At 41.0% G+C, this 25,601-nt stretch overlaps 1 protein-coding gene and 2 non-coding genes across 6 annotated transcripts in view; 1 reads left to right on the top strand and 2 right to left on the bottom strand.

The window, feature by feature from the left end:
• Window positions 1-25,601, bottom strand: part of Patl1 (PAT1 homolog 1, processing body mRNA decay factor) — a 31,862-nt gene that overhangs the window by 1,676 nt on the left and 4,585 nt on the right. For 2 of the 4 annotated variants that reach the window (NM_001108520.2, XM_063268466.1), the window contains exons 3-18: window positions 21,196-21,413; window positions 20,701-20,781; window positions 20,017-20,211; window positions 19,017-19,118; window positions 18,280-18,369; window positions 17,732-17,949; window positions 16,562-16,651; window positions 13,137-13,317; window positions 11,909-12,032; window positions 11,336-11,433; window positions 9,793-9,852; window positions 7,786-7,934; window positions 5,782-5,941; window positions 3,264-3,419; window positions 484-575; window positions 231-380 (exon numbers count right to left, since the gene is read on the bottom strand). In NM_001108520.2, coding sequence (NP_001101990.1) covers window positions 231-380; window positions 484-575; window positions 3,264-3,419; window positions 5,782-5,941; window positions 7,786-7,934; window positions 9,793-9,852; window positions 11,336-11,433; window positions 11,909-12,032; window positions 13,137-13,317; window positions 16,562-16,651; window positions 17,732-17,949; window positions 18,280-18,369; window positions 19,017-19,118; window positions 20,017-20,211; window positions 20,701-20,781; window positions 21,196-21,413 — 2,164 coding nt within the window. Of the gene's footprint in view, window positions 1-230; window positions 381-483; window positions 576-3,263; window positions 3,420-3,448; window positions 3,497-5,781; window positions 5,942-7,785; window positions 7,935-9,792; window positions 9,853-11,335; window positions 11,434-11,908; window positions 12,033-13,136; window positions 13,318-16,561; window positions 16,652-17,731; window positions 17,950-18,279; window positions 18,370-19,016; window positions 19,119-19,580; window positions 19,655-20,016; window positions 20,212-20,700; window positions 20,782-21,195; window positions 21,414-25,601 lie in introns of those variants that run through there. The other 2 variants (XM_039084308.2, XM_063268467.1) reach the window with 2 other exon arrangements.
• On the bottom strand, window positions 5,304-5,425 carry LOC120100383 (small nucleolar RNA SNORA32). Its single transcript, XR_005500146.1, has one exon. It is a non-coding gene; the product is annotated as a small nucleolar RNA SNORA32 (small nucleolar RNA).
• LOC120100442 (small nucleolar RNA SNORA17) lies at window positions 9,948-10,078 on the top strand. Its single transcript, XR_005500195.1, has one exon. It is a non-coding gene; the product is annotated as a small nucleolar RNA SNORA17 (small nucleolar RNA).

Raw genomic sequence — 25,601 nt, 5'->3', positions numbered from 1 at the left:
TAAAAAAGGATGAATCTTTTGTGTTCAAGTTATATCTTTATAAGAATTCTCATAATACAAGACCCTAGTTGCCTCTCAGCTTTTGCCGTTTTCTGAGGTACTGTTGGACACAATACAGTGATTTGTTTTCGCACACACACTTAATGTCTCAATCTTTTTCTCTCATTCAGCTTCATCCTCCTATGGTGTGATGCCTGAGATACCAAGGGAGTGAAATGTTCACAACTTACTGCAGTTTTGTCTCCAGCAAGTTCAGTTTCTGCCGGTCAACATAGCGAGAAAAGAGAGACACTAGATTTGTGGGTATAGAGATTGGCTTGGCCAGGGCTGCTTGGGGGATCCGTAGAAGTTCTTGGGTTGCCATGAACATCACCTCTGTCCTGATAGAGAAAACCCAAAACAGTATGAGAAGTAGAAGGGAAAGAGAGGGAGAGCAAAGATAATTTTAAATATTAAGATAGGAGATAAGGAATCAATACTGACCACTGGTTATTTTGCGTTGATTCTACAGTAGGATCTGAACTATGTAGGTCTTCCCCACGGCTTAAGAGGATTAGGAGCAGTGACAAGCCAAACTATAAGAGAAATCAGATGGAATGAAACTTAGCAATGTAACTAAAGGGCTGGAGAAATGGATCTGCAATTAAGAGCACTTGTTCTTAAAGTGGACCAAAATTCAGTTCCCAGAAACTACACGATAGTTCACAACCATCACTGGTATTCAGTTCCCAGAAACTACATGATAGTTTACAACCATCCACTGGTATTCACAGGGTACACATGCAGGCAAAACCAAACAACCCAAAACCAAAAACCCCACCCATACACATAAAACAAATCTAAAAGCAACAGCAAAACTCAATACAGTGCACCTAAGCCTCTAACACGTCAGTTGCTTGGACCATGGCACCAAATGGAAATGTCTCTATACCAAAGTCTTTGTATAGCTGGACAGAGAGGACAGGCAAGCCTGGAATTAAGCGTGTGTCTTTCCTGTAAATTTTGTTTCTCATATAGCAGATGACAAGCATAGACAGCCATTTCTGTATACCCTATCCTTTTGTGAAAATATTTTCCACACCAGTCATTGATAATCTAGTGGTTTTGTCTTTCTCCTTTTTTAAAGAATCAAAATAGAATAAGAAAAGTCAAAGTTCATGAAAAATTAGAAGAAAAAATTTTACTTTGTTAAGGAAAAAAAAAAGCCATTAAGAGCTCTACGGGGTTCTGGAGATACAGCTCAGTTGGTGGCATGCACAAGGTTTCAGGTTTAATTCCCAGCACCATATAAACCTGGTGTGACAGTGCATACCTATAATCCCAGCATTCAGGACAATTACATGCTCAATGTCATCCTTGACTATACAGGAGGTTAGGGACCAGCCTGGAATACACAACAATGGCTCAAAAAGCAAAACAAAACAAGTTAACAAAAATATAAATACACGAAGTGTTAAAAAAAATCAAAGCTCAAAGAAAATTAAAAAATATTACATACCCCTGGGGCTAGGAAGATAGCTCAGCTGGTAAAGTACATGCTGGGCAAGAGTGAGGACCTGAGCTTGGATCCCAAGAAATCACAAAAAGCTGGGGACAGTGGTGTGTGCCTGTGACTCCACCTCTAGAACTGGAGCCTGGCAGATCCCTGATGTACAATGGCCAGTCTGCCTAGCCAAATCAGTGAGCTTCAGGTTTAGTCAGAGAACTTATCCCAAAAAGCAATGGTGGAGGAGAGACACCTGATGCCACCCTCTGATGATATAGCCTCTGCATGCACATCATACAGCAGTGCACATGTGTATGCATACAGAATATTTTCTTGTCTGACCTACAAACATACAAAGGATGTTAATAGAAGTCTAAAAATCAGCAACGTGAACCCTGAAGGAGCATCGAATGAAAATGCCAACAGTACTAGGTTAGATGTGCAGGTTCTATCTGTAACGGGTCACCAACAGACACTGGCAGTATTCTGGGATTTCATTCTACTTTTCTGTGTTCATACTAAAAAGGATAATCTATCTTTTCCACAAAATTTCCCTTCATTCTATTTGTAGGCAAATTTTTGCCAGGCTCATGATACTGTATGAATTCCTGGCTTTCTACTGCTCTTATCAAAAGTAATACAGAGACTAAATAACAGGAAGACCACAACTGGTCACTTGAGAAACTACCTACATGTCCTGAGGGATATAGGTGTGCTCTATGCCTCAGATACCCTGTTATTGTTGGCAGTCAAAGGAGAAAGGGGTGCTGAGACTTCACCTCCATTGTGTATCCTGGCTCTAAACAAGCACCTACTACAGAGCAAACATCATCTAAATAATAAGACGACTGTGCAAGCCTGCATCACCACTTGTACAACATAGGTGAGAAAACAAGCTGACGGATGAAGAGATGGCTCACTGACTGCTCTTCCAGAGGACCCAGGTTCAATTCCCGGCACCCACATGGCAGCTCATAATTGTCTATACTTTCAAAATCTGACACCCTCACACAGACATACATGCAGATAAAACACCAATGCAAATGAAATAAATAATTAAAAGAAGGAAAGAAAACTAGCTGAGCATCGTAAGGCTGGGAAAGAGCAGGCCAGGACTGAAACTTGCCTGTTTAGAAACCATGATCCTCTTTCCTTACTAGGTTTCCTCTAAGAGGTTTTGAATTTAAAAAAGGAAAGAAGTTTGTTTGTAGGCAGGTTTTATGTCCTGGAACTAAAACTGGGTATGTAGACTAGGCTGGCCTCAAACGCAGAGATCTGCTTGCTAGCCTTCCTCCTGAGTGCTGAGATTAAACACAAGTGCATCGAGTTTTGTCTTAATCTTTACATCTTTAACATGACATTAACTGAAAGCTGCATGTAGCTTCCCTGTAGCTAGGCACGCCATATGACCAAGCCCTGGCCACTGCTACTCAATAAAAGCTTGTGAAAATTTCTGGGAAAAGTCCTAAGAGGACAAGCAGCAATCTACACCTTAATCATCCATACCCATGCCAAGACAGTTCTAACTTTCAGGACAGTTTTGAAGCAAGAATCTTCCAAGTATGGGAGTCTACTGCTAAAGAAGACAGGAGTAACTGTTGAAGACTGGTCACTTGATTCTACAATTCCATCAGAAACTAATTTTTCAATCCACCTATTTCCCCCCTAGCTTTTGCCAATGTGTAATTTCTGAGTAGGAGAAAGCTACAGTAGTCATAATTTTACCAAGGCAAATTTAGATGCCACACAACCTTAGGGACACAAACGACAAGAGCACCTTGTTCTGGAGCACAGCAGTGAGGTGAGAGTTAGAGGGTGCTGGTGCAGTTGCACTTTGAGGTAGGTTCATTAGCTGTTGCAGAAGGCTGGTGACAGTCACTGAAGGAAGATGATAGAGGAGGAGAGAGAAGGGACTCAGTAAGCATGGCAGCACCTACAAAACACAAACAAGAGTGTTAAATCCTGCAAGCTATCCCTTCACTTACCTCCCATCAGTGGGTATGATCCAGGCTGCTTGCCACAAAAACAAAACAAAACAAAACAAAACATTACACTACTGCGTGTGAGGACATCTGGTTGTAATGGAAATGTATGATAAATACTTTATCTTTCTTTTTCAGTTTTGAGATGAGTTCCTGGCCTAGCATTCACCATAAATGATTGATCAAAGAGTCCCTTCAAACTGGTTTGTACATCCCTAGTAGTAACCTAGACCTCTTGCCTCTGTTGTAAGACCAGGATTATCTGTACTCCCATGAGTATGCCTCCTGGAACCAGCTACTACTTCAAGAAAGTGGTTTAGAACATGGTTTATTACTTTTTAATTAACATAGGTTAAAAACTCAGCATTATGTGTGTACACATATATATGTATACATACATACAAGCATGCATGCATACATATATACATACATACATGCAAAGAGGAGGAGGAAAGAGAATGAAATACAGTTGTACAAACATATTTTTAGACTGGCATCAAACTTAAAGCAATCCTCCTGTCTTAGTCACCATAGTGTGGGAAAATAGGAATGAGTTACCACACACAACTTTTCTATAAAGTTAACTAATCATTCTTCACTAGCAAGTAAGCTCCATGAAGGCCTTTTTGTACTCCTAGCTTTATTTCTACGATGTAAAATGGTGCCTGGAATGTGGTATTCAGTGAGTACTTACCAAACGAAGGAGGCTCTCCCACACTTGCTCACTGTTGATCTCATGATTTCCACGAGATCATAACTGACAGTGTGCTCACTGCTCCTCTGACTTTCTTTGGCATTTATGCTCCAAAATAGGAGTACCTTCTTATTCTGATTTTTTTTTTTTTTTTAACAGAGCTGGGGACTGAACCCAGGGCCTTGCGCTCTACCACTGAGCTAAATCCCCAACCCCTTATTCTGATCTTTTATTCTTTAGGATAAATATTGAATCTTTAAATTTTTTCTCTACTCCATTTTTCATTCTTAAGTCTCTTAAAAATGTACTAGTTTCAAGGCTAGAGAGGGTTCAGCCGTTTGGAGTACTTGCTTTTACAGAGCATCCAAACTCAATTCCTAGTACCCACATGGAGGGTCATAACCCTCAACTCCAACTGTAGGGATCTAATGCCCCATTCTGACCTCCATGGACACTAACCATGCACACAGCGCACATATACATAGGCAAACTATTCATAAATAAAACTAAAAAACACTAATACATTAAAAAACTTCTATGATGCATTCTTCTGATGACTTAAACTTTCTGTAAATACTAAAATCTCAAATGCTACAGTAGTCATGTCCAGCTCTTTCATGTTTTGAAGGACATAGGTATGTCTTCTGCACAGATAATTCAGGTGATTACTTCTCAAAATTTTTTTTTTTTTTTTGCACCAAAAGGCACTAAGGTTTCCTTTTTTATTTGCTGGCGTTTAGTGTTTTGCTACATGTGCCAATCTAATTACACAATTTTCTCTTACAGAGGCAGTTAGCTGAGATGAAACAACAAAGAGAAGCAAGTACATGAGGAAAGTACAAAGACAGCTGTTTTTCTACAGAAAGCACTAGGAAAAGTCAAGCCAAAAATACACACTGACTTCCTATAAATTGTGTTAAGGGTTCTTTTTTAATGTATAAAATTATTTATTATCAATAAATTTTTATTTAAGGGGTAGGTTTGATTTCTTTGCTGTCCATCCAGGCCATCTGAAAATAGCCCTTTCTCAAGGTCATCCAGTTGTGCTTTTAGCCCTGCATAATAAGAACATGGGAGTAATGGGATGAACATTCTAGAACCATCTACATATAAGTAACAACTGGATAAAGATTTGCTCAAAAAATGTTCCCAACATGTTAACTGCTAGTCAAGTAGCATATGGAAAACCTAATGGGAATTTTTCTTTATGGTCATGTCCACAGCAAATGAGAAACTGCATTCTAAAAGCCTTGGTAATGACCATTTACTTCTCAATTTTTAATCAACTACAATTAATTTCCTCATAGGTATTTCTATGAATACCTATTCTATTCATTCTGAGTCCTGTACTTACCAATACTATTATTTTATCAGCTTCTTGTCTTTAACTTGAAAAAGTACAACAAATTTTGCTAATCTTCCAAGAACCACTACAAGGATAATCAGAGATCTTTTAGTCAAGAATTATCCTGTGGGGCACAATTCAACTAAACCTCTAGGCTAATGTGAAGCTACTGACAACAGAGCAAAGAGGGAGATTAGACATCCACAAAAGTAACCAAGAGCCAAAGTTTTCCAACTTGAGAACCAAAAGCAAAGTTGCCCTACATGGTGGGTACCTCATCTTGTGCGTCCTTCTTGATAAGGAAAGGGAGGTTCCTGGCAGTTGCCATGAGAATGTCAGCTGCTTGCTCTGTGGAGAGGAAAGGGAGAATGCGGGCAACCATTCTCTTCCCTTTTCGGATACACATGATTTGTACAAAGTGGTCATCACTTGGCCTGCAAAAAGAATACCACCTAGTGTCAATAAAGGTAGTACAGAAAACCCATGTTTTAAAAAAAAAAAACGATACAACACTCATCTTTATGATTATCTACACTACCCAAGTCGAGGGTGATTTTCTAATTCCAACCAAATAATAAAAAATAAAAATCATCTCCCTATATTATATGTAAAAATGTGATCAAATTTAAGAAAAAATTCAGTATTTCTCAGGTTAACCTGTGTTATTAGGGCACATAGAATTTACATAGCTTTGTAATTTAGCTTTTTGCCCCCACAGAATGGAGTATTGAGTCCAGAACCTCTTGTATGCTAGGTAAGAGTTCTACTGCTAAGCTACAGTTATCTCCAGCTTTGGTCAACCTCTTCAACACTTTTCCATGTCAATAAATATTCAACTAAATGCATTTAATGGTTACAGAACATAAATTATATTTATCAGACCAAAACTATAAAAAGGGTATTGAAAAGAAGTTTACTCTATCTTTGTCTAAGGTGTGGCTCAGGAGATTCTGAGTAAAGAGAAAGGAGCTGTTAGCTGATGGAGTTCTTTTACATTTAGTGTTTGGGATTTATTAAACATCGTCACAATTAGGTTTGCTTCAGACAATGAGGCAAAAGATGACAGAGAGAGTTCAGACTTCACCTGAAGACTGACTGGCTTCCACACATACACAGAGAGAGTTCAGACTTCACCTGAAGACTGACTGGCTTCCACACATATACAGAGAGAGAGTTCAGACCTCACCTGAAGACTGACTGGCTTCCACACATACACAGAGAGAGTTCAGACTTCACCTGAAGACTGACTGGCTTCCACATATATATACAGAGAGAGAGAGTTCAGACCTCACCTGAAGACTGACTGGCTTCCACACATATACAGAGAGAGTTCAGACCTCACCTGAAGACTGACTGACTTCCACATATATATACACAGAGAGAGTTCAGACTTCACCTGAAGACTGACTGGCTTCCACACATACACAGAGAGAGTTCAGACTTCACCTGAAGACTGACTGACTTCCACATATATATACACAGAGAGAGTTCAGACCTCACCTGAAGACTGACTGGCTTCCACACATATACAGAGAGAGTTCAGACCTCACCTGAAGACTGACTGGCTTCCACATATATATACACAGAGTTCAGACCTCACCTGAAGACTGACTGGCTTCCACATATATATACACAGAGAGAGTTCAGACCTCACCTGAAGACTGACTGACTTCCACATATATATACACAGAGAGAGTTCAGACCTCACCTGAAGACTGACTGGCTTCCACACATATACAGAGAGAGTTCAGACCTCACCTGAAGACTGACTGGCTTCCACACATATACTCTGTGGAAACCCCAAGAAAGTACGAATGTAGATGTGCCATCTTTGTAGATGAAGACTACAAAGCTGAAACAACAGTAATCATAAGCCAGATACAAGCTGTCACCTCAAAACTAAACTCCAGTAACATACCTTTATCTCCGGCATCTAGCACAATCCTTGTAGACAATGACTATGTATTGCTGAATAAATCCAAGAAAGAACTCAAAGGAATTATGGGAAGTTTTACATGAAGTAGCACCAAAGTCTGTACAAAAAGATAAGGCACTAGTATAGTATGGTGGCCCACACATTTAATACCAGCGTTTGGAAGGCAACTGGATCTCTGAAATTAAAGTCAGTCACGGCCACACAATGTGACTCTCTCAAAACAAAAATAACAAACCCAAGATAGATGCTAAGCTTATAGAAATATATCCAAACCCCAAGTATGTGGAGTTTAGTTTAACAATGGACAGGATCTCCCATTCTCTCTAAGTGCACAGTCATTACCTCTCTTGCCCAGGCAATTTGCCTCTCAGGTTGTCATACATGCTCCAGATTTTGTGCTTTCTTTCATCTGTCAGGGCAGGCCGCTCTTCCTCTAGACTTAGGAGATAGCGCCTTTCATAATCCTCCACATCAAGGAGTAAACTATAGGTCTAGGGGAGAGAGAGAGAGAGAGAGAGAAGGCCCACATGCTAGGTTAGGACCAGAGTATCAGATAAACATCTTCACAGTTTAGGACTAACTAGTAAAAAATGCCAGCATATAATTTAAACAAGAGGAATTTTTTTTAAAAAGGTGCTCCTTTAAATGTAGGGAAACATGGTGAAATAATTATCCTTTAAGCATCATTCTTTCTCTCTGAAACTGCTAGTCAAATAGTCAAACAGTCAAATGATTGTTTCCCAAATTTCCTAGCCGCACTGTTAGGCTGAACCATCCCTGTATCAAGCCACCCAGTGGTGAGGGTGTGTGAGTGTGGAGGCCAGAGCTTGACTGTTACGTGTTTTCTTCTGTCTTTCTCACACTCTATCAAAGCAGTGTCTCCCATGTCTCCTACCAGCGTCTGAACCCATAGGGAGCCAAGTAGGCTTCCCTATCTAGCCAGGTTCCTCAAGGACCCTGTCCCTAGCCTCCTTACAGCACTGGCTTGCCATACCTGCCTGGCACTTATGTGGATGCTGAGGATGCACACTCTGTTCTTCAAACTTATACAGAAAACAAACATTTTACCATCTTCTCCAGCCCTGGCAGTCTTTAGATAGGGTCTAAACGTAGTCCTTCTGGAATTCACTATGTAGTCGCTTTTGGGGTTAAAATCCCTATTATGAGATGAAACTGCCCCTGTGACTAAAATCCATCACACTGGAGTCCTGATAAATATTTTGCTAATCAAGCAAATTTTGTTTTTGTTTTGTTTCTTGAGACAGGGTTACTTTGTGTAGCCCTGGCTGTCCTGTTAACTCCGTTCAGTGTATCAAGCTAAACTCTGCCTCCTGAACGCTGGGATTAAAGTCTGTGCATCACTACCAACCAGGCAAACTTTACATTAGTTTTACTACCGGTGTCAGCCAGTAGTCTAACAAGCACTTTGCAGGAATTCAACTCATTGCAAACTCAACCCCAAAACAAAACTACTATAGTAGTTTCTCAAAAAAGGGATGGTTTGTATGTAGCTGTGCTCCACAGTCCTGCAATGTGGTGTGTGCTTTATAGATGATCTATATGTATATCTCATCGTCCTTACTACACAAGAGGCACCTAATAAATGATGTAAAACTAAATCAGTTCATGTAACAGAGAAACTTCTATTCCTACTTTTATTAGGCTCAAGATGACCTGGGTTGATAAGAAGCGCAATGGGTAAAGGTGCTTGCTGTCAAGTCTGACAGCCTGAGTTCAACTGTGTTGGAAGGAGTCATATGTTGCCTCCCTCAAGTTATCATCTGATTTCCACATACCAACACCTACATATAAATTTATGTATCAAAAAAGGTGAACAAAACCCCAGTGCAGTGTTCTTTCCAGGATCCCATAGGCAAGGTATAGCACAATCACTTCTAAATACTCTGGTAAACAACAAGCACTTACCGCAAACCAATTCTTAGGTAATATAAAAGAACAGGGGTTAGGGTTGGGGATTTAGCTCAATGGTAGAGCGCTTGCCTAGCAAGCGCAAGGCCCTGGGTTCGGTCCCCAGCTCCGGAAAAAAAAAAAAAAAAAAAAAAAAAAAAAAAAAAGGAACAGGGGCTGTGAGCTGACTTAGCAGGAAAATGCACCTACACACCCAAGCCAGTTTCGAGTCTGAAACCTAAACCCCACATGGCGGAAGGCAAGATCCCAGTCCTACAAGCTGTCCTCTGACCTTTGTGCACAATGCCACTCCATACATAAAATGTTATTTAAAAAAACCAAAACACTGATTTACTGATCATTCTTCTACTTCTTGAGTACACATATATTTGATAGTCCTTTAAATTTAAACTAAACATAAAAATAAATTTTAAAACTTACTTTCTCAATTATGACAAGGGTTTTTCTTCTTTTATCCCGAACTTGTTTTTCTTTTGTTTCCTTTAAAAACAGAAAGAAAGAAGGAAAGAAAGAAAAAAAGAAAGAAAGAAGACTACTCAGTAAAAATTCTTTACCTCTATGTAGAACTAAAATGTTCTGCCCCAAGAATCTCTACTAATGTGGCTGCTGTGTGTCATGTGTCAGTAGGTGGCAGAGAGGAAAGAGACTACGGTTCATGCTCAGTGTTCTGACCTATGAACACCTGAACAATGCACAGCTTGAAATAAAAGCTAGCCTGAGGTGGCCACCAATCAGGTTCCAGGCAGGCCCAGATGGGCTCCCAAGATAGGGAGCAAGCCAAAAACTTGAAGAACCCTGTCGGGGACTCTGGCCCTGGGGCAGGAGTGAGCCAGAAACAACTGCCAGACTGGCTCCACTCCTGAGATGATCCCAGACCCTCAGAGACCCCAGGTACCACTAAGAGCAAGTAAGTGGTGGAGAAATGGAAAAGAAAGAAATAAAGGGATGTGGGAACAATGAAGACAGGCAGAAAGAGACTTGAAGGTAGTGAGGAACAGCCTGATGTTAGCAGTCAGTGTTGCCACCTGAGACCATGGTAAGGTCTTAGCCTGTGCTGCCACAGGGATGGGGGTTGGGGGCTGTGTAGAACTGGCCCCGGAGGCATGAGAACAGACCCTGCACCTTACTTGGGGTATCGTAGGAAAGTGGGTAGGAACACAGGGGGCTGTGGGTGAGCCGGCCATAAGGATACAAGTGGGGTAGAGCCCTACCATTCACTGAGGGAGAGATTACCCTCCTCACTTTCACCAACTGTGACTGATGAGAGACCTGGCTATAGGGTCATGAGAGCAGAAGAACTGGCCCTGCCCCTCACCTGCTGCAGTACTTAGAGTGGGCAAGGTGCAGGATATTAGAACTGACCCTGGTGGTGGGGACATAGGCAAGCTGGCCCCGAGGGTGTGTGAGAAGAGTTGGTCCTGCAACTTGTCTGCCATGGGGTACCATGGGCAAGAGAAAGATGCCCTTCCCTACCCTCGTGCCTTGTCATCTAAGGCCTGTGGGAGCTGGCCCTGGCTCTTAACCTGCTGTAGCACTTGAGAGAGTGGGACCTGCACCCCACCTGGGCACCACAGTAGAGCTGGCCCTGAATATGGGGGCTGCAGGTGAGTAGGCCACGAAGGGTGTGAGCATGGGAGAGCTGGCCCTGCCTCTCGTCTGCTGGGCAGTGGCATAAACAAGGGAGATACCATCCTCCTCCCCTAACTTGTCCCTTGACATCTATGGCAGGTGGCAGAGATGGCCCTAAGGTCATGAGAGTGGGAGAACTGGCTATGTCCTTCACCAGCTACAACACTCTGGAGAGCAGGCCCTACATCTTGCCTGAGCAGCAGGGTAGAGCTGGCCCTCTTTGCAGGTGAGCTGGCCCCGAGGGTGTGAAAGGGTGAAAATCAACGGACAGATTAGCTCATGTCTTTCCAATGACTACCACAAATGAACAAACACTTCATTTGCTGGCACTTACATCATCCTCACTCCGAGATGTCACAACAGCATCTATCATCTTCCGAGGATTATTCACACTAGAGACAGTAAGTTTCCCCAAAGAGCCCTCAAACTGCACTGAAAGGACAAAAAAAGGCTCCAATAAACACTTGGAATATGGCAGAGAGCACTCAGAAAGCTTTTTCTATTCTTCATCACAGAACTGTAGACAGTAAAGCAATCCCCCCTTTTTTGTCTTTTTGTTGTTTGTTTTAAGAGAAGGCATCAGTATCTCACTTAGGCTGGCTTTGAACTCATGATCCTTCTGCCTCTGCCTCCTCAGTACTACAGGTGTGACCTCCCACAGCCAGCTAAAGCAACTCCTCTGCATAATCTATTCTCTATTCTTTGTTAATATAATTATCAAAAGAACAATTATTTCATCTTTATCAATTTAGAAGTACTAAAAAAAAAATCACAGTAAATTTTTAAAAATTATGGGCTCTCAAAGGGCAAAGGCCTGTGAGTTTATCTGTCAGGCTAGTCATGCTCTCCACAAACAATTACCTCTAGTTTAACCAAACAGTGTCCCTCAGACGGGCTGGGCCCTTACCAGGCTTGTAGGCGTGCTCCAGTCTGGCCACCTGAGGGGTGATGAGCTTGGTGCGCTCCTTCTTAGGGCCGTCACCTTGCATTTCTTCAGCAGCTGACGATTTCTCCAGCTTTTCAAAGTAATTCTACCGTAAGAGAGGATGGATTTTGTTGCAAAACAAATACAGACTACTGTAGTTCAACACACACACAATTTATTTTTCAATGTGCTCTGGCTATCCTAGAAATAACTTCGTAGACCAGGTTGGCCTCAAACTCAAGAGATTTACTTGCCTCTGCCTCCAGAGTGCTGGGATTAAAGGTGTGCACACTTACCCTTGTCCTTTTTCCTTTTGTTTTGGAGACAGGGGTTCTCCCTGTAGTAGTTAGTAGTTACCCTGGAGTTCACGTTGCGGGCCAGACCTTAAACTCAAGAGATCGGCCTCACAAGTACTAAAACTACAGGCATGTGCCACCATGCTCGGGTCCTACTCGTGACTTTTATTCAAAACCAACCTATGAACTACAGGTTCACCTCAACAACCAAGTGAGCTATAGTATGTTCAAGGCCCAGGGTTTGATGGCCACAAACCTCTGACACCCTCACACTTTCAAATCTCCTAGCCTTCAAAAGCATTAACTGGCTTGGTAAGATGGCTCTGTGGGCAAGGTACTTGTCATTAGGCATGATGTCCTAAGTTTAATCTCTGGGATCTACATGGTAAAAAGAAAAACAAGCCCCAACTCCCAAATCCTCCAAAACAAACAAACAAACAAAACCCCAAAAAGTCCAACTAATTCCCAATATTCACCTGTAGACCTTGAAAAGAGTGCTCATTGCCCACAAAATGTTTTTTTTCAAAAGTATTTTTAAAATCTGAATTAGTGAAGATATCTTTATAAGTTGGACTGCCAACATGATTTTCTTTTTTTGGTATAGGGGTCTGCTAGGGATTGAAGCCTGGGACTTGCACATGCTAGGCAAATGTTCTCCCACTGAGCTACATCCCCAGCCCCACACTACCATATTCTTAATTGGAAAAACCAGATTAATGCTCAAATGAAAACACCAATCTGAAGGCACACAGCTTGACAATAGCTAGTATTAAAAAATGGACAGAATCTGCTATCATTTGAATTCACTGGACAATACCTCAGTAGAAAACTCTGCAAGCATTCAGTTTTACCATTATTTAAGTGCTTATACATTAGCATAAGCAGACTGTGCTGGACACCAGCCTGGCTATTACCTGGTAATAGAAATCATCCAGGTAGGGATCAGTGCTCTGCAGCTGCATCATTTGGATTTTAGAGACCCAATCCTTTTCCCGCTGCAACATTAGATTAGCATATGGATCCTTCCGGAGATGATCTTGATGACTAACCCGGTGACCTCCTCTGTCTCCAGTACCATTGAGATTTCGATGCTGACTAAAAGGCAAAAACATGCTGCATTCAGGCCGAGTCAGCATATTAGTCACACTTTTTCACAAATACAAGAATACAACAGGCTGGTTCAAAAATATCCCCCTTTGCTTTTTGTGAAGGAAAACGGAACTGTACCCTAACACAGCTGAAGAGACAAGAGCTATGTGATACATGATCACAGAAATAGAACTAAGATCTAAGTACTTTCCCCAATGTTAAGCACATCTGTACCAGTTGGTTTTGTGTCAACTTGACACAAACTAGTGTCGTCAGAGAGGAAGGAGCCTCAGGAAATGCCTCCATGAGATACAGCTAAAAGGCATTTTCTCTTTTTTTTTTTTTTTTTTTTTTTCCGGAGCTGGGGACCGAACCCAGGGCCTTGCGCTTCCTAGGTAAGCGCTCTACCACTGAGCTAAATCCCCAGCCCCAAAAGGCATTTTCTCAATTGGTAATCAATGGGGGAGGGCCCAGCCCTGTGTGGGTAGTACCATCCCTGAGCTGGTGGTCTTGGGTTTTAGAAGAAAGTAGGCTGTACAAGTCAAGAGAAGCAAGTCAGTACACAGTACCTCTCCATAACCCCTACATCAGCTCCTGCCCCCAGGATCCTGCCATTTGAGTTCCTGTCTTAACTTCCTTCAATAATGAACACTAATAAGGAAGTGTAATCTAAATAAATTCTTTTCTCCCCAACTTGTTTTATGATCACAGTGTTTTGTCGAAGCAATAGAAGCCCTAACACAATATTCATACATAAACTTTTGTGTAAGTTATAACCACACACAGCAGGGAGATTTTTCTCCATTTAAGATAATACACTGAGGCTAGGAAAAAAAGCAAAGCTATTTACCAGGTGGCAGAGTAAGATTTGAATTTTCAATCAGATTCTCAAGTCTGTATAAAAATTTTTTTAACTCACTGAAAATCATAAAACATTTAAAGGTAGCCAGAAGCACAAGCAAGTACTATAGTAAATACCAACTATCTGGATTTAGAAATTTATTTAGGCCAATTTGCTTCACTTTAAGTCACATAGCCAATCACGGACACCCAACCATTCCCCTTGGCATGCAAGGCTTACTCAGGACTATGGGTCGGAGCACAGACTAACATATATGTTTCAGGCCAGTCTTAACTACGAAGTAAGACTCTGTTTCAAAAACCAACTACGGGTTAGCTGAAGGCCTTAAAGATTATTCTAAAATGTTTTATGTATATTTGTGCATATTTAGGCCAGAAGAGGGTGTTAGATCTCCTGAAGTTGGAGTAATCGATGGTTACGCAGTGAATGGCGGTAGCTGCTGGGAACTGGACTCTGGTCCTCTGTAAGATTTTTTTTTAAGATTAATTAATTAATTAATTAATTAATTTATTATATATGCATACACTGTATGCTGTCTTCAGACACACCAGAAGAGGGCATCAAATTTTATTACAGATGGTTGTGAGCCACCATGTGGTTGCTGGGAATTGAACTCCGGACCTCTGAAAGAGCAGTCAGTGCTCTTAACCACTGAGCCATCTCTCTAGCCCCTTGAGCTGATTTCTTAGAAAGACATAGGAATTAGGCTATAAGGAGATCTACAGCAAACCATTAGTTAAAACACAGAAATGGCATGTAATTCTTTTTTTTTTTTTTCCGGAGCTGGGGACCGAACCCAGGGCCTTGCACTCGCTAGGCAAGCGCTCTACCGCTGAGTTAAATCCCCAACCCCTATGTAATTCTATCTATTCTCAGAAACCACCAATCTCTTGTGGCTTGATATTGACACTGATGGTAAAAGAGATTTGAAAATGGTCTGCACTAACAAATGCTTTCTTTTCTGGTACCAAAGGAGCAAGGAATACACAGAAAACATACTATTGAGTATGAACTTCCCAAGGAGTGAGGAGGACTTCTAACCAGGCCAACTGGGTGGTTGACTCTTGCCCTCCCAGCAGCAAAAGAAGCTGCTGGCCTTTGTGAAGGTGTGACACCGAGTGTTGGGTAAGTGGGCATGAGACTAGAGCATGAGATTGTTAGAAGGGTGATTCTTGGCTCATCCACGTGTGTGTGGGGGGGGAGGTAAAATTTAGTTCTCTACATTCTATCCTGACCTAACAAACCCTTACGTTATTAGCTATGCTCAAACCTGAAGGAGGTCTATAATCAAAATGATGGCACTGCTTGGAAAAGAGTGGCATTTATAAATTGGTGCAGAAATATGTGGGAGGGCCCTGGAGAGACTTAGGACACTGAACTCTGAGATTATAATCAGCCTGTTCTGCCTGAGGAATTGCCTCTCTAGTCTTCCTGGCAGACACATTCTCAGCCTGACCCAACTCCCATTGTGTCCGCTACCTCTGAGTCATGTCTCCCGCCCTCTTACAGGCTCCTCTTCACAGAAGAACCAGCATGCTGCCTTTACATGGTTTCTGCTCATGCATCTGTCTTTGAATGTCTTGTCTATCTTCTGTCCATCCATCCTTCCTTCCTTCCCTCCCTCTTTGTGCCTTAGTACTTTTCTGTACACTTCTGTTATAGAAGTAACCTGCTTTTTCATATCACAGTGTGCCCTGGGAAATGCTATAAAGTGACCTGCAAGGATGGGACCCAGCCAGGTTTGAACTTTATTATCTACTGCCTAAATCCTCTCAAAGGAGCACTCTATTCAATACTTCACCAAATTGAGCACTGAGACACTTCAAATTTTGCCTGACTAATAATCCTAACCTATTAACTAATTTTAATCTTTATCTCTGATGTATGCTTGAGTATCTCTTAAAACTAAAGAGAACTACTCAATAATTTTTTCTATTGAGAATAGAAAATTGATGTTTTGTTAGTGTTTGCGTTTCTTTCTTAAAACAAAAACCTTTTTAGCTGTCTTCATTACTTTTGTCTTCTTCCTTTTTTAAGGCCTATGCCTTCAAGTGCTTTATAATCATGTATTACCAACACCTGCAAGGCTTTATTTTTAACCGTTAACATGTACTGATCTTTCTCTAGATAGCTTATATTTGGAGTTTTCGTTTTAAGTCCACATTAGTTTCCTTTTTCTCTCCTGCAAAAATACATATACTAGCACATTTTTGGAAGTGAGAAGGAATTATACACATATATACATAGAAAAAGCGGATGTTGAAAGTTCTTCACAACTATACCTAGTTTCCCTAATTTATCTAGGTACATAATTATAAAATGGCTTTATATAAAAGGCAGAGGCTTTATGTATCCTAGGGCCACATAAACAAAACTATGAATACTCACTTTCTACTTTGCAGCTGCCTCTGGTGCAGCAGGCGCCGGTGCTGTGGATGAAGGTGAGTTGTGTCTGGTCTAAACATTGGGGCCTGAGGTCTAAGAAAAAAAAGGAAAATGGTCCTTGATATCTCATCTTAATTGACTTTATTTTAAAAAAGGCTGTCAATACAGGATAACTTCACATAGGTTCACTCAAGGGATAGCCAGTGTATTATAAATAGACTTTTAGAAGGGAAAGCCATATTTTTATATTTCTTCCACAATGACCAATTCTCAAACCCAAGAGGGTAACTATGAAACTCAGTGCACTAGTAGTAAAACAATACAAATTTTTATCCCTAATACTTTAATGTATTTAATTTTTGTGTGTGAATGGGACAGAAAGTGTATGGTGGCAGTTAATTTTACATGTCAACCTGACCAAAGTTTAACCAAATCCTTGTATAGAAACTGCTATGAAAGCATTTTATAGACATTTACACTTATAATCCATTGACTTTAAAAAACTGCCTTCCATAATCAGGGACGTCTAATAGCCCAAACCAGAAGTCGCTCAGAAGTAACCTCTATCAGGAAATTAAGCTCTGCTGAGTATCTAGCCTGCTGGTTGACATACTTCAAAGACAGACTGCAATGTGACTCTTAGTTTCTAGTCTGCTACATGGGTTTCCAATTTGCCAGTCAGTTCCTTGGACTAAAATTAACTTTCCCCACATTTATGTATACTTTACTGATTTTTCTCTTAAGAACATAAACTGCTGTGACTTATATAAGACACAATTTTACCAAAGCAGAAACCAAGTCTGTTTCCTTATCAAACCATAACACAGAAGCAAGCAACTCAGCTGGCACTGAGGTCAGCTGGCTTCTTGGCTTCTGTCTGCACCTGAGGTTTGTGGCAATTCCTTAGTCATCAGCACTGTGTAATAATTTTACTACACGAGTCTTTATAAAATGGTATGGAGTGAAATTTCAGAAAAAGTAAAAGCAGCAGTCAATTTATCATGTGCAAAGAAGCATGACACTCCTGAGAGCAGCGTACAGCCTGAAGGCTCAAGCAGTTCTCTGACAACTAAGAATCCTCGACTCCTCGAACACCGTATGAGCAAGTATCAGGACTTTAAAGGACAGCTGACAGTGGCTCGTCAGAGGCAGAGGCATGCTCTCCCTCCCTACCTTAGGTTCTGGAGGTGAGGTCCTGGGCCAGGAGGGTGTTGCTGTGGAGGTGGCGTGGCAGGGGGTGGAGCACTGAAGAAGGCACGGAAGCCTGGTGCTGGAGGAAGCATCTGCCCAACACGCCCTTGTAGCAACTTAGGATTCATGGCAGCCAATGGGCTACCAACAAATCCAGGGACCCGTGCGAACTGGCTGGGAGACATTCGTCCAGGCTGTAGCTGCAAAGAGGGACGGGATCTTTGATGTAGACTTAGCAATCGTCACTGGCCCCACCCACCTTTGTGACCGGGACTCATTAGGTATTTCAGACTGCTTGGGAATGCCCATATAGCCCAGGATGGCCTTAAATGCGTAATTCTAACTCAGCCTTCTAAGTGTTGGGAATATAGGCATGCACCACCAAAAGTAAACAGTTTTCATTAATAACTTCACTTGAGAAAACAAAACGGGGGCGGGAAAAGTGGCTAACAGCGAAAGAAGAAGGTGTCGAGCAATTAATCTTAGGACAACAGGATTATCTTTATGGGTTCAGTAAACTGTAGGCTTACTTGTGCTCCTCCCAGAAGCTGTGCTCTCTGCAGAGGACTGAGTACAGGAGGAACACTAGGAGGAAAAGGGTGGCCCAGGAGGGAGGAGTTCTGAGGACACAAAAAAGGGATTTTATGTTCATATTATGGAACAAACATCAATATGTCAAGCAAACTCAGTATAAATTTGGTATAAAGTTAGATATTAAAAACTCCCAAACCCGTGAGCCTAATATCAGAAAAGAATGCTAGAAATTACAAAACACTATGTCCATGTAACAGGAAAAAGACAGCCAAGGCTCAGGCAGCAGAAACCAGAGGTTAAAAAGGAAATTAGAATCTTTCTGTGCTGCTTCTTTTTGTTGAGACGAGACTTGCTAAGTAGCTCAGTTTGAAATTCATTCACTATGTAGACCAGGCTAGCCTGGAATTAATTCATTCACTATGTAGACCAGGCTGGCCTGGAATTAATTCATTCACTATATAGACCAGGCTAGCTTGGAATTAAGATTGCTTTTACCTCAGTCTAATGAGTGCTAGGATTACATAGCAATGCCTAGCTGAGCTTAGAATCTTAAAGGTGTCAAGAAACAGAGTAAACTTCTGTCCTTTAACCTTGGGACTGAAAATTCTAGAAAATAAAATGGAGATTACAAGGAATACATACAATCTAGGAAATAAATGTCGGCTCTACTAAATACTAATGGTGAACATGAAGTTCACATTAAACAATCCTGCTATGTTGTAAAGAGACATACCGGGACACTGCAGAGCTGGTTTGGAGACATCCTCTCACCATAGGGAGCAGGATAACGTGGTGGCATTGGGGGCCGGACATGAACAGGCTTCGGACACAGAATCTATTAGGACAAACAGATACACAACTACATTCAATGAAATCAGTCTTTTGCCTTCCTACACTCCCTCCCCTCGAGTACTGGTAGAGACACAGAACTCAATGCAAAACCCTGATTCTAAGCAAATTGCTCTGGCTATGAGTTCAAAAAGAGAACCTTTGGTCACTTCCTCTCATAAATCACTTTATCTTAACTGAAGATGATTTAGCTAATTCTCCAGTATCCCCACCCTTCCATGCTATCTGAGGGAAGTACCAGCAGACATTCTGACTTGAAAATTTTCTCCAAGAGGATCTGTTTTGGTTGTATTAAGGGAGAAGGAATGATAAGAAAGCTGGAGGATTAACTAAGTCCTATTCTGAAGCCTCGGTGATATGGCCGCCATGCTCAGCAATGTTGTGACTCCACCATTTCTTAGGATATTGAGCCTAACTAGGCCATACCAACACCACCCTCCCCCCATACCTTCCAAATTGGCCTTCCTTTTCAGCTGCTGGTTTCAGGTGGAGGAAAGTCTATGGAACAGGACTGCACAGGCTCTAGGGAAAGCAGGGATATCTTAAAGGTAAAAAGGGATGTGGACAATGCTGAGTGTTCCCACTCCCCCCAGCTTTCAGTATTCTTTCTGCTAATGTACCCGGCAGCCAGCAAAACACTTTAAAAAAAGGACATATGTACTAATGTGCTTAACTACTCTTTTCTCCCCCAGTTAGAAGGTAGAAGCAGCAGCAGCAGGAGCAGCAGCAGCAAATGGAATTAGGGAATGTGTCTCATTTATACTATCTTCTCTAATTGGCTATTCTTTTAATGCCTACCCACAACGTCCACCCTCCTCCCAGAACCCCAAATAATTTTGCCCAGATTCCCAATATTCTGGGCTGTGTACATTAATGAAAGGTACCTGTTGGTTGAAGCTGGGAACCGCCATCTGCTTAGGTGGGGTGCCTATAGGAACAGCTCTAACAGGAGGACTTCCAATGATAGGTGATGTTGACCGCCTTGGTAAAGCTCGCTCAGAAAGGTCCCGGTCATCTTCTGGGCCCTGTGGGGGCCTCTGAGGCAAGGCATATTCTAATACAGACACTGTAGGCATTTCCTAATTGAGGAAATTGTTAAAAATGATAGAGATATTAGCTAACTTGTGATATTTTAATAATCTCCACAGATGCCAAGGATACCTTGAGAAATTATTTTAACTTTAATTCATACTCAGTAAAAGTCATTCTTTGGTATATAATTCTCTGACCAAATACATAACACCAAATTTATCACTCCCATAAAGTTCCTTTGCATTATCCTTTTATAATCAGCATTTGGCCCTGTGCCCCACCACTGTCAAACAATCAGTCCTTGATATGCAGTTTTGGCTAGATTTTTAACTAACTCAAATCATACACTGACACCTACGAGTTCTACCAACTCCTTCTCAGCTTTTAAAACCTGAGGGCTGAGGAAGGGAGCATTAGCAGTCAAGATAATACTGATGAACAATACATACTTGTATATGATTACAAGACAAGGACGACAAGAGGAGCCACCTTATCTGTGGCTGTGAGTCATCCACATGAGAAGGAATGCTCAATACCTGAGCAAGCAGTGGTCCACGGATTCGCCTCAGAACTTCAGATCCATCCCAGATGCTGGAATTCAGACTTCCTGGTTGAGGCTGCCAAAAAAAGGAAAACACAAAGAGTCTAGAATGGTGTGGTTCTCAGACTTGAACTATACTACTGGGGAATAAACCAGTATCCCAGAATGCACATGACTCCCCAACTTCATCTACAAAGTTGTCAATATCAGGAATTATCAACCTTTTGATTTGTCTTCTTTTAGGAGATAGGGTCTTATTCTGAGCTCAGGCTGTCCTTGAACTTGCTAAATAGCTAGGCTAGCTCCAAGCCACATGCCCCAGACTCCCTAATGCTGGGATTAGAGGTGTAAGCCATCCCACCTGACTAATTAATTTTCTATGGTGCATGTAATTCTGTTATTAAACGGAAAATAAATGACAAAGCTCAGCACTTTAATTATTAATCTGTTGTTATTGAGCTATTGTGAGTCCCAAATCAAAGTAACTTACTTGTAAAACTGGCCTGGTCTGCACTGCCCTCATGACAGCTGGATCTTCTAGCTCATTTTCAATCACCATCTTGCTGAGCCTTTCTGCTAGATTCTCCTCATGGTCACCCAACAAGTCCATCTCATCTCTCTCTCCATTGCCTGTTTGTTCATCAGCTGCCACAGGTAACTTCTCTTCCAACTCAGCCAGGCGCTCATGTGCTTCCTGCCAATCGTCATCTGTAAGACAGGTCAGTTTATTTTAAAAATGTAGCTCAGCTGCACAGGATGGTGCATGTCTTTAATCCAGCCCCTGGGAGGCAAAGGCAGATAGATGTCTGTGGGCGCTGAGTTAGCCAGGCCTGCACAACAAGTTCCAGACCAGCAAGAGTAGCACAATGAGACCCTGTCTCAAAGAAGTCTCTCTTCCCTCATCCCCCATCCATCTATCTATCTTACAGAAACAAAAGCGTGTTATAGTATTTTAAGTTTCTGAAAGCTGACTGGCATACATAAACTGAACTTTTCGTTATTAAAAAAGAAAATTATATTAGGAATAAAATACAAGTTCTAGGGCTCTGGAGGAATGGCTTAGTGGCTAATGGTACTTGCTGTGTAATAATAAAGACTGGGGTTTTGATTCTAGCACCTGCATAACAAGTCAGGGGTCCTGAAGATGTCTGACACTCTAGCTCCAAGGATCTGACACTTGCTTCGCCTACACACACACACACACACACACACACACACACACACACACACACACAGGCATGCACCTGGACATACATGTGGGAACCTTCCCTCCCATTCATCCCCTAAAAACCAAGCTTTTGGATCAACCAACAGTTTACACTATCAATTAAAGGTGTCTGAACACTAGTCTGAAGCTGATTTCTAAACTAAAGACAGAGCTTTATAATATTATGTATTATCTTTCAGATTTTGTCTCAGGCAAAAACTTTAGGACAAAGTAAAAACATGTAGTACTAACAGAGGACTTTCTTTTAAATTTTCATAGCCAACTTCTTCTAAGCCAGTGGTTCTCAACCAGTGGGTTGGAATTCCTTTGACAAACCTTTATCTTTAAAAATACATTATTATTAATAATAGTCACAGAATTACAGTTATGAGGTAGCAACAAAAATTTTTATGAATGAGGGTCATGACAACATGAGAAACTGTATTAAAGGGACACAGCATTACAAAGGTTGAGAACTTGGAATCTAAGTCTTTGAATCTACTTCATTCAGTATCTGTTAAGTCTCTATTATATGACCAGCACTGTATTAGGAACACAGGATCCAGTGTATACAAGGATGCTACCCTCACATTTCCCTCATTGGAAAAGGAAAACAAATAGAGAAAATGAATACAACGAATAAGCAAATGACACACTGTCATTAGAAGAATATTTTACGGAACATGGAATAAAAGGCTGACTGAAAATTAAAATAAATGGATGGTCAAAGGTAAGTCAGACTGTGAAGATGACAACAGAACCAGGATTTTAACTCTCTCGCTATAATATATCTTGAATATCTTTTCATGTATAAATACAAGATATAACTACTAATTTTTTCTCATTATTTTTCACTATTATATATGAACCTATTCTATCATCAAACTATAATTTGGTTTATTTCCTAGAACATTCAGAGGATTTAAAAGCACACTGTAAGAAACATGATGCATATCTTAGAATCTTAAGTATTTATGGGCTTACGTATTTTAGGGCCAGTCTATGTATATAAAATTCACTGTTTATCAAGTAGAAATGTATCACATACATAATACTAATGATTGAAAAAAACTATGCAGATAGAACTTCCAAATTCAAGATTTTGGTGTCAAAGGACTTAAGGCCTGCTACTTTAGAACTCTGTGAAAGATCAAAACATATTAGTCCCATTAAGGTGTCCTTAAATTAATGGATCACTTTGTATCACTACAAAAAGATTGTAGTCAAGAGTTATAAACACAACCAAGCTTATACACATAAGTCATTTTTCATGTGTGGTTTTAAACCAAATGCATGGTCAACTGACACGTTTTCTTGAAATGTCCATCTTATAGAAAATAATTTAAGGAGCTACTTTATTATGAGAAGCTCTGAAGACACCTTGTTATACTCAAAAGGGAAACATACACTTCAGACAGAGATTAAAGAGTTTAGCCAGGTAGTAGTAGAACATGCCTTTAATCCCACACTCACAAACAAGTGGATCTCCATGCATTTGAGGCCAGCTTGGTCTACAGAGTGAGTTCTAGGACACCCAGGGCTACACAGAGAAACCCTGTCTTAGGAAACTATATATATATATCAAGGGCAAATTACCAAACATTAAGAAAAGGGTAAAGGGCTGGAGAAATGACTCAGTGGGTAAGAGCACTGGCTGATCTTCCAGAGGTCCTGAGTTAAATTTCCCGCAACACATGGTAGCTCACAACCATTTGTAATGAGATCTGATGCCCTCTTGTGTGTCTGAAGACAGCTACAGTGTACTTATATATAATAAATAAATCTTTTTAAAAAAGAGAGATTTGTTTAAAAAAAAAAAGGGTAACTGGAACTGGGGAGATGGCTCAGCCACACAGGCATGAGGTCAAGAGTTCAAATCTATCTCTAGCAATCCATTAAAAAAACCTGAGTGGGTGTCCAATCTGTAATCCTAGAGGTAATGGGGTTGGTGGGGAGGAATCCTGTGGCCAAGTTCGCTAGATAGACTAGCAAGCTCTGGATTCAGTTCATCTCAGTAGATAAAAGTGGGAAAGTGATAGGAAGTCACCTGACATTAACCTCCATATCCTCACACATGCGAACATGCACACACACATACACCACACAAACATATATGACAAAAAGTGAAACTAACAACTCCACACACATATGCACTCTTCACATACAGCAAGTACATACAAATCAACTAAAACATGAACACAAATAAACTAAAAATAGTTGTTTAACTATATGCCAATGTTTGACCTAAGTATAACACTGGTCAAATAATAAAAAGAAAGGAGACATTCCTTCACCCAATAAACCAGTATATCCCAATGAACTCTTTCCATAAACTTTTTACCACACTTAAAGCCTATCTCCAGGCTATTCCTAAGTAAAAACAAAAAATAGAGGGAGGAAGGAACATGGAGCTCTTTCAGATAACAGTGGTTCAGACTTCCCCAAACACATCTGTCTTACAGCTAGTAGCTCACACTAATTGTATTTAGTCTCTGAACCCCTCGGCCACTGTGCTTCCTTATCTGTTAAAATTAGGATAACACTGGGGCTGGGGATGGAGCTCAGTGGTAAAGCACTTGCCTTGTGTGCCGTTAGTTCAATTTTAATACAGGGAAAACAAAATTGCTATAAATATTAATAATAAATGTTAATTATTGAGAATGGAGCCTATGATCACCAGGTAAGTGTAAGCACCCCCCCCCCCCCCCCTTCTCTGTATAGCTCTAGTTATCCTGGAACATACTCTGTAGACCAGACTGGCCTAGAGCTCAGAGATCCACCTGCATCTGCCTCATAAATGCTGGGAATAAAGGTGTGGACTTCCATGCACTGTTTAAGTGTAAACTTATTTCCGGATAATGAATAGGGATTACTCTAACACCATTTGTTACTCTGAGAAGGCAAAGTTAAGTTTCTTAGGGAAAGGTGATATCAGAACTTTTGTAGCCAGTGACTTAAAGTATCCACTATGCTAACAGGTATTATTCAAGGTGCTGACCCTACTAATTACAAATCATCAAATCAACATTTTACACTCTGTATTCCCTCTGTCTGTCTATAATGGTTTTCCAAGGAACTTACAGATCAACTTAGAAGGCAATTTTTTCTATAACAAAAATGTAAGGAATTGAGAATTTCAGTTTACCAGCCTGGCAGTGCTGCCACACACTTTTAACAATGGTGCTTGGTAGACAAAGGCAGGTGGATCTCTGAGTTCAAGGCCAACCTGGTCTACAGAGTTCCAGGACAGTCAAGGTCATACAGAGAAGCCCTGTCCCAAAATCAAAACAACAACAACAACAACAACAACAACAACAACAACAAAAAACACCTGTCCACTCCCCCCGCCCCCACACACACAAAAAGAGGAAGAATTTCAATTTACAAAGTTGACCTTTGGAAAACTGCTCCATAATAATCTTTGTAGGCAAATAAGTCCTTAATCATTCTTCTGCTTCAGGTGCAAAGTAAGCGAGCCACATTACCTTGCTGCTTCTATATTTTACTAACTGTTCTTTACTATGCACCGAGGACCTTTACCTGATCACATAAATGAGTCTATAGAACCTAGTATCCTTTCAGGTCAGTGTTCCTAGCTTGTGATGACAAACAGAAATGTCACTGGAGGGGGTATGTAAGTTGATGTCAAGGTGATACATGATTGGACAGTAGAGAGTGGGGCGAGGACA

Source organism: Rattus norvegicus, chromosome 1 (genome assembly GCF_036323735.1).
Source record: "Rattus norvegicus strain BN/NHsdMcwi chromosome 1, GRCr8, whole genome shotgun sequence".
Lineage (NCBI taxonomy): Eukaryota > Metazoa > Chordata > Mammalia > Rodentia > Muridae > Rattus > Rattus norvegicus.
This window is presented reverse-complemented; position numbering and strand designations above follow the sequence as displayed.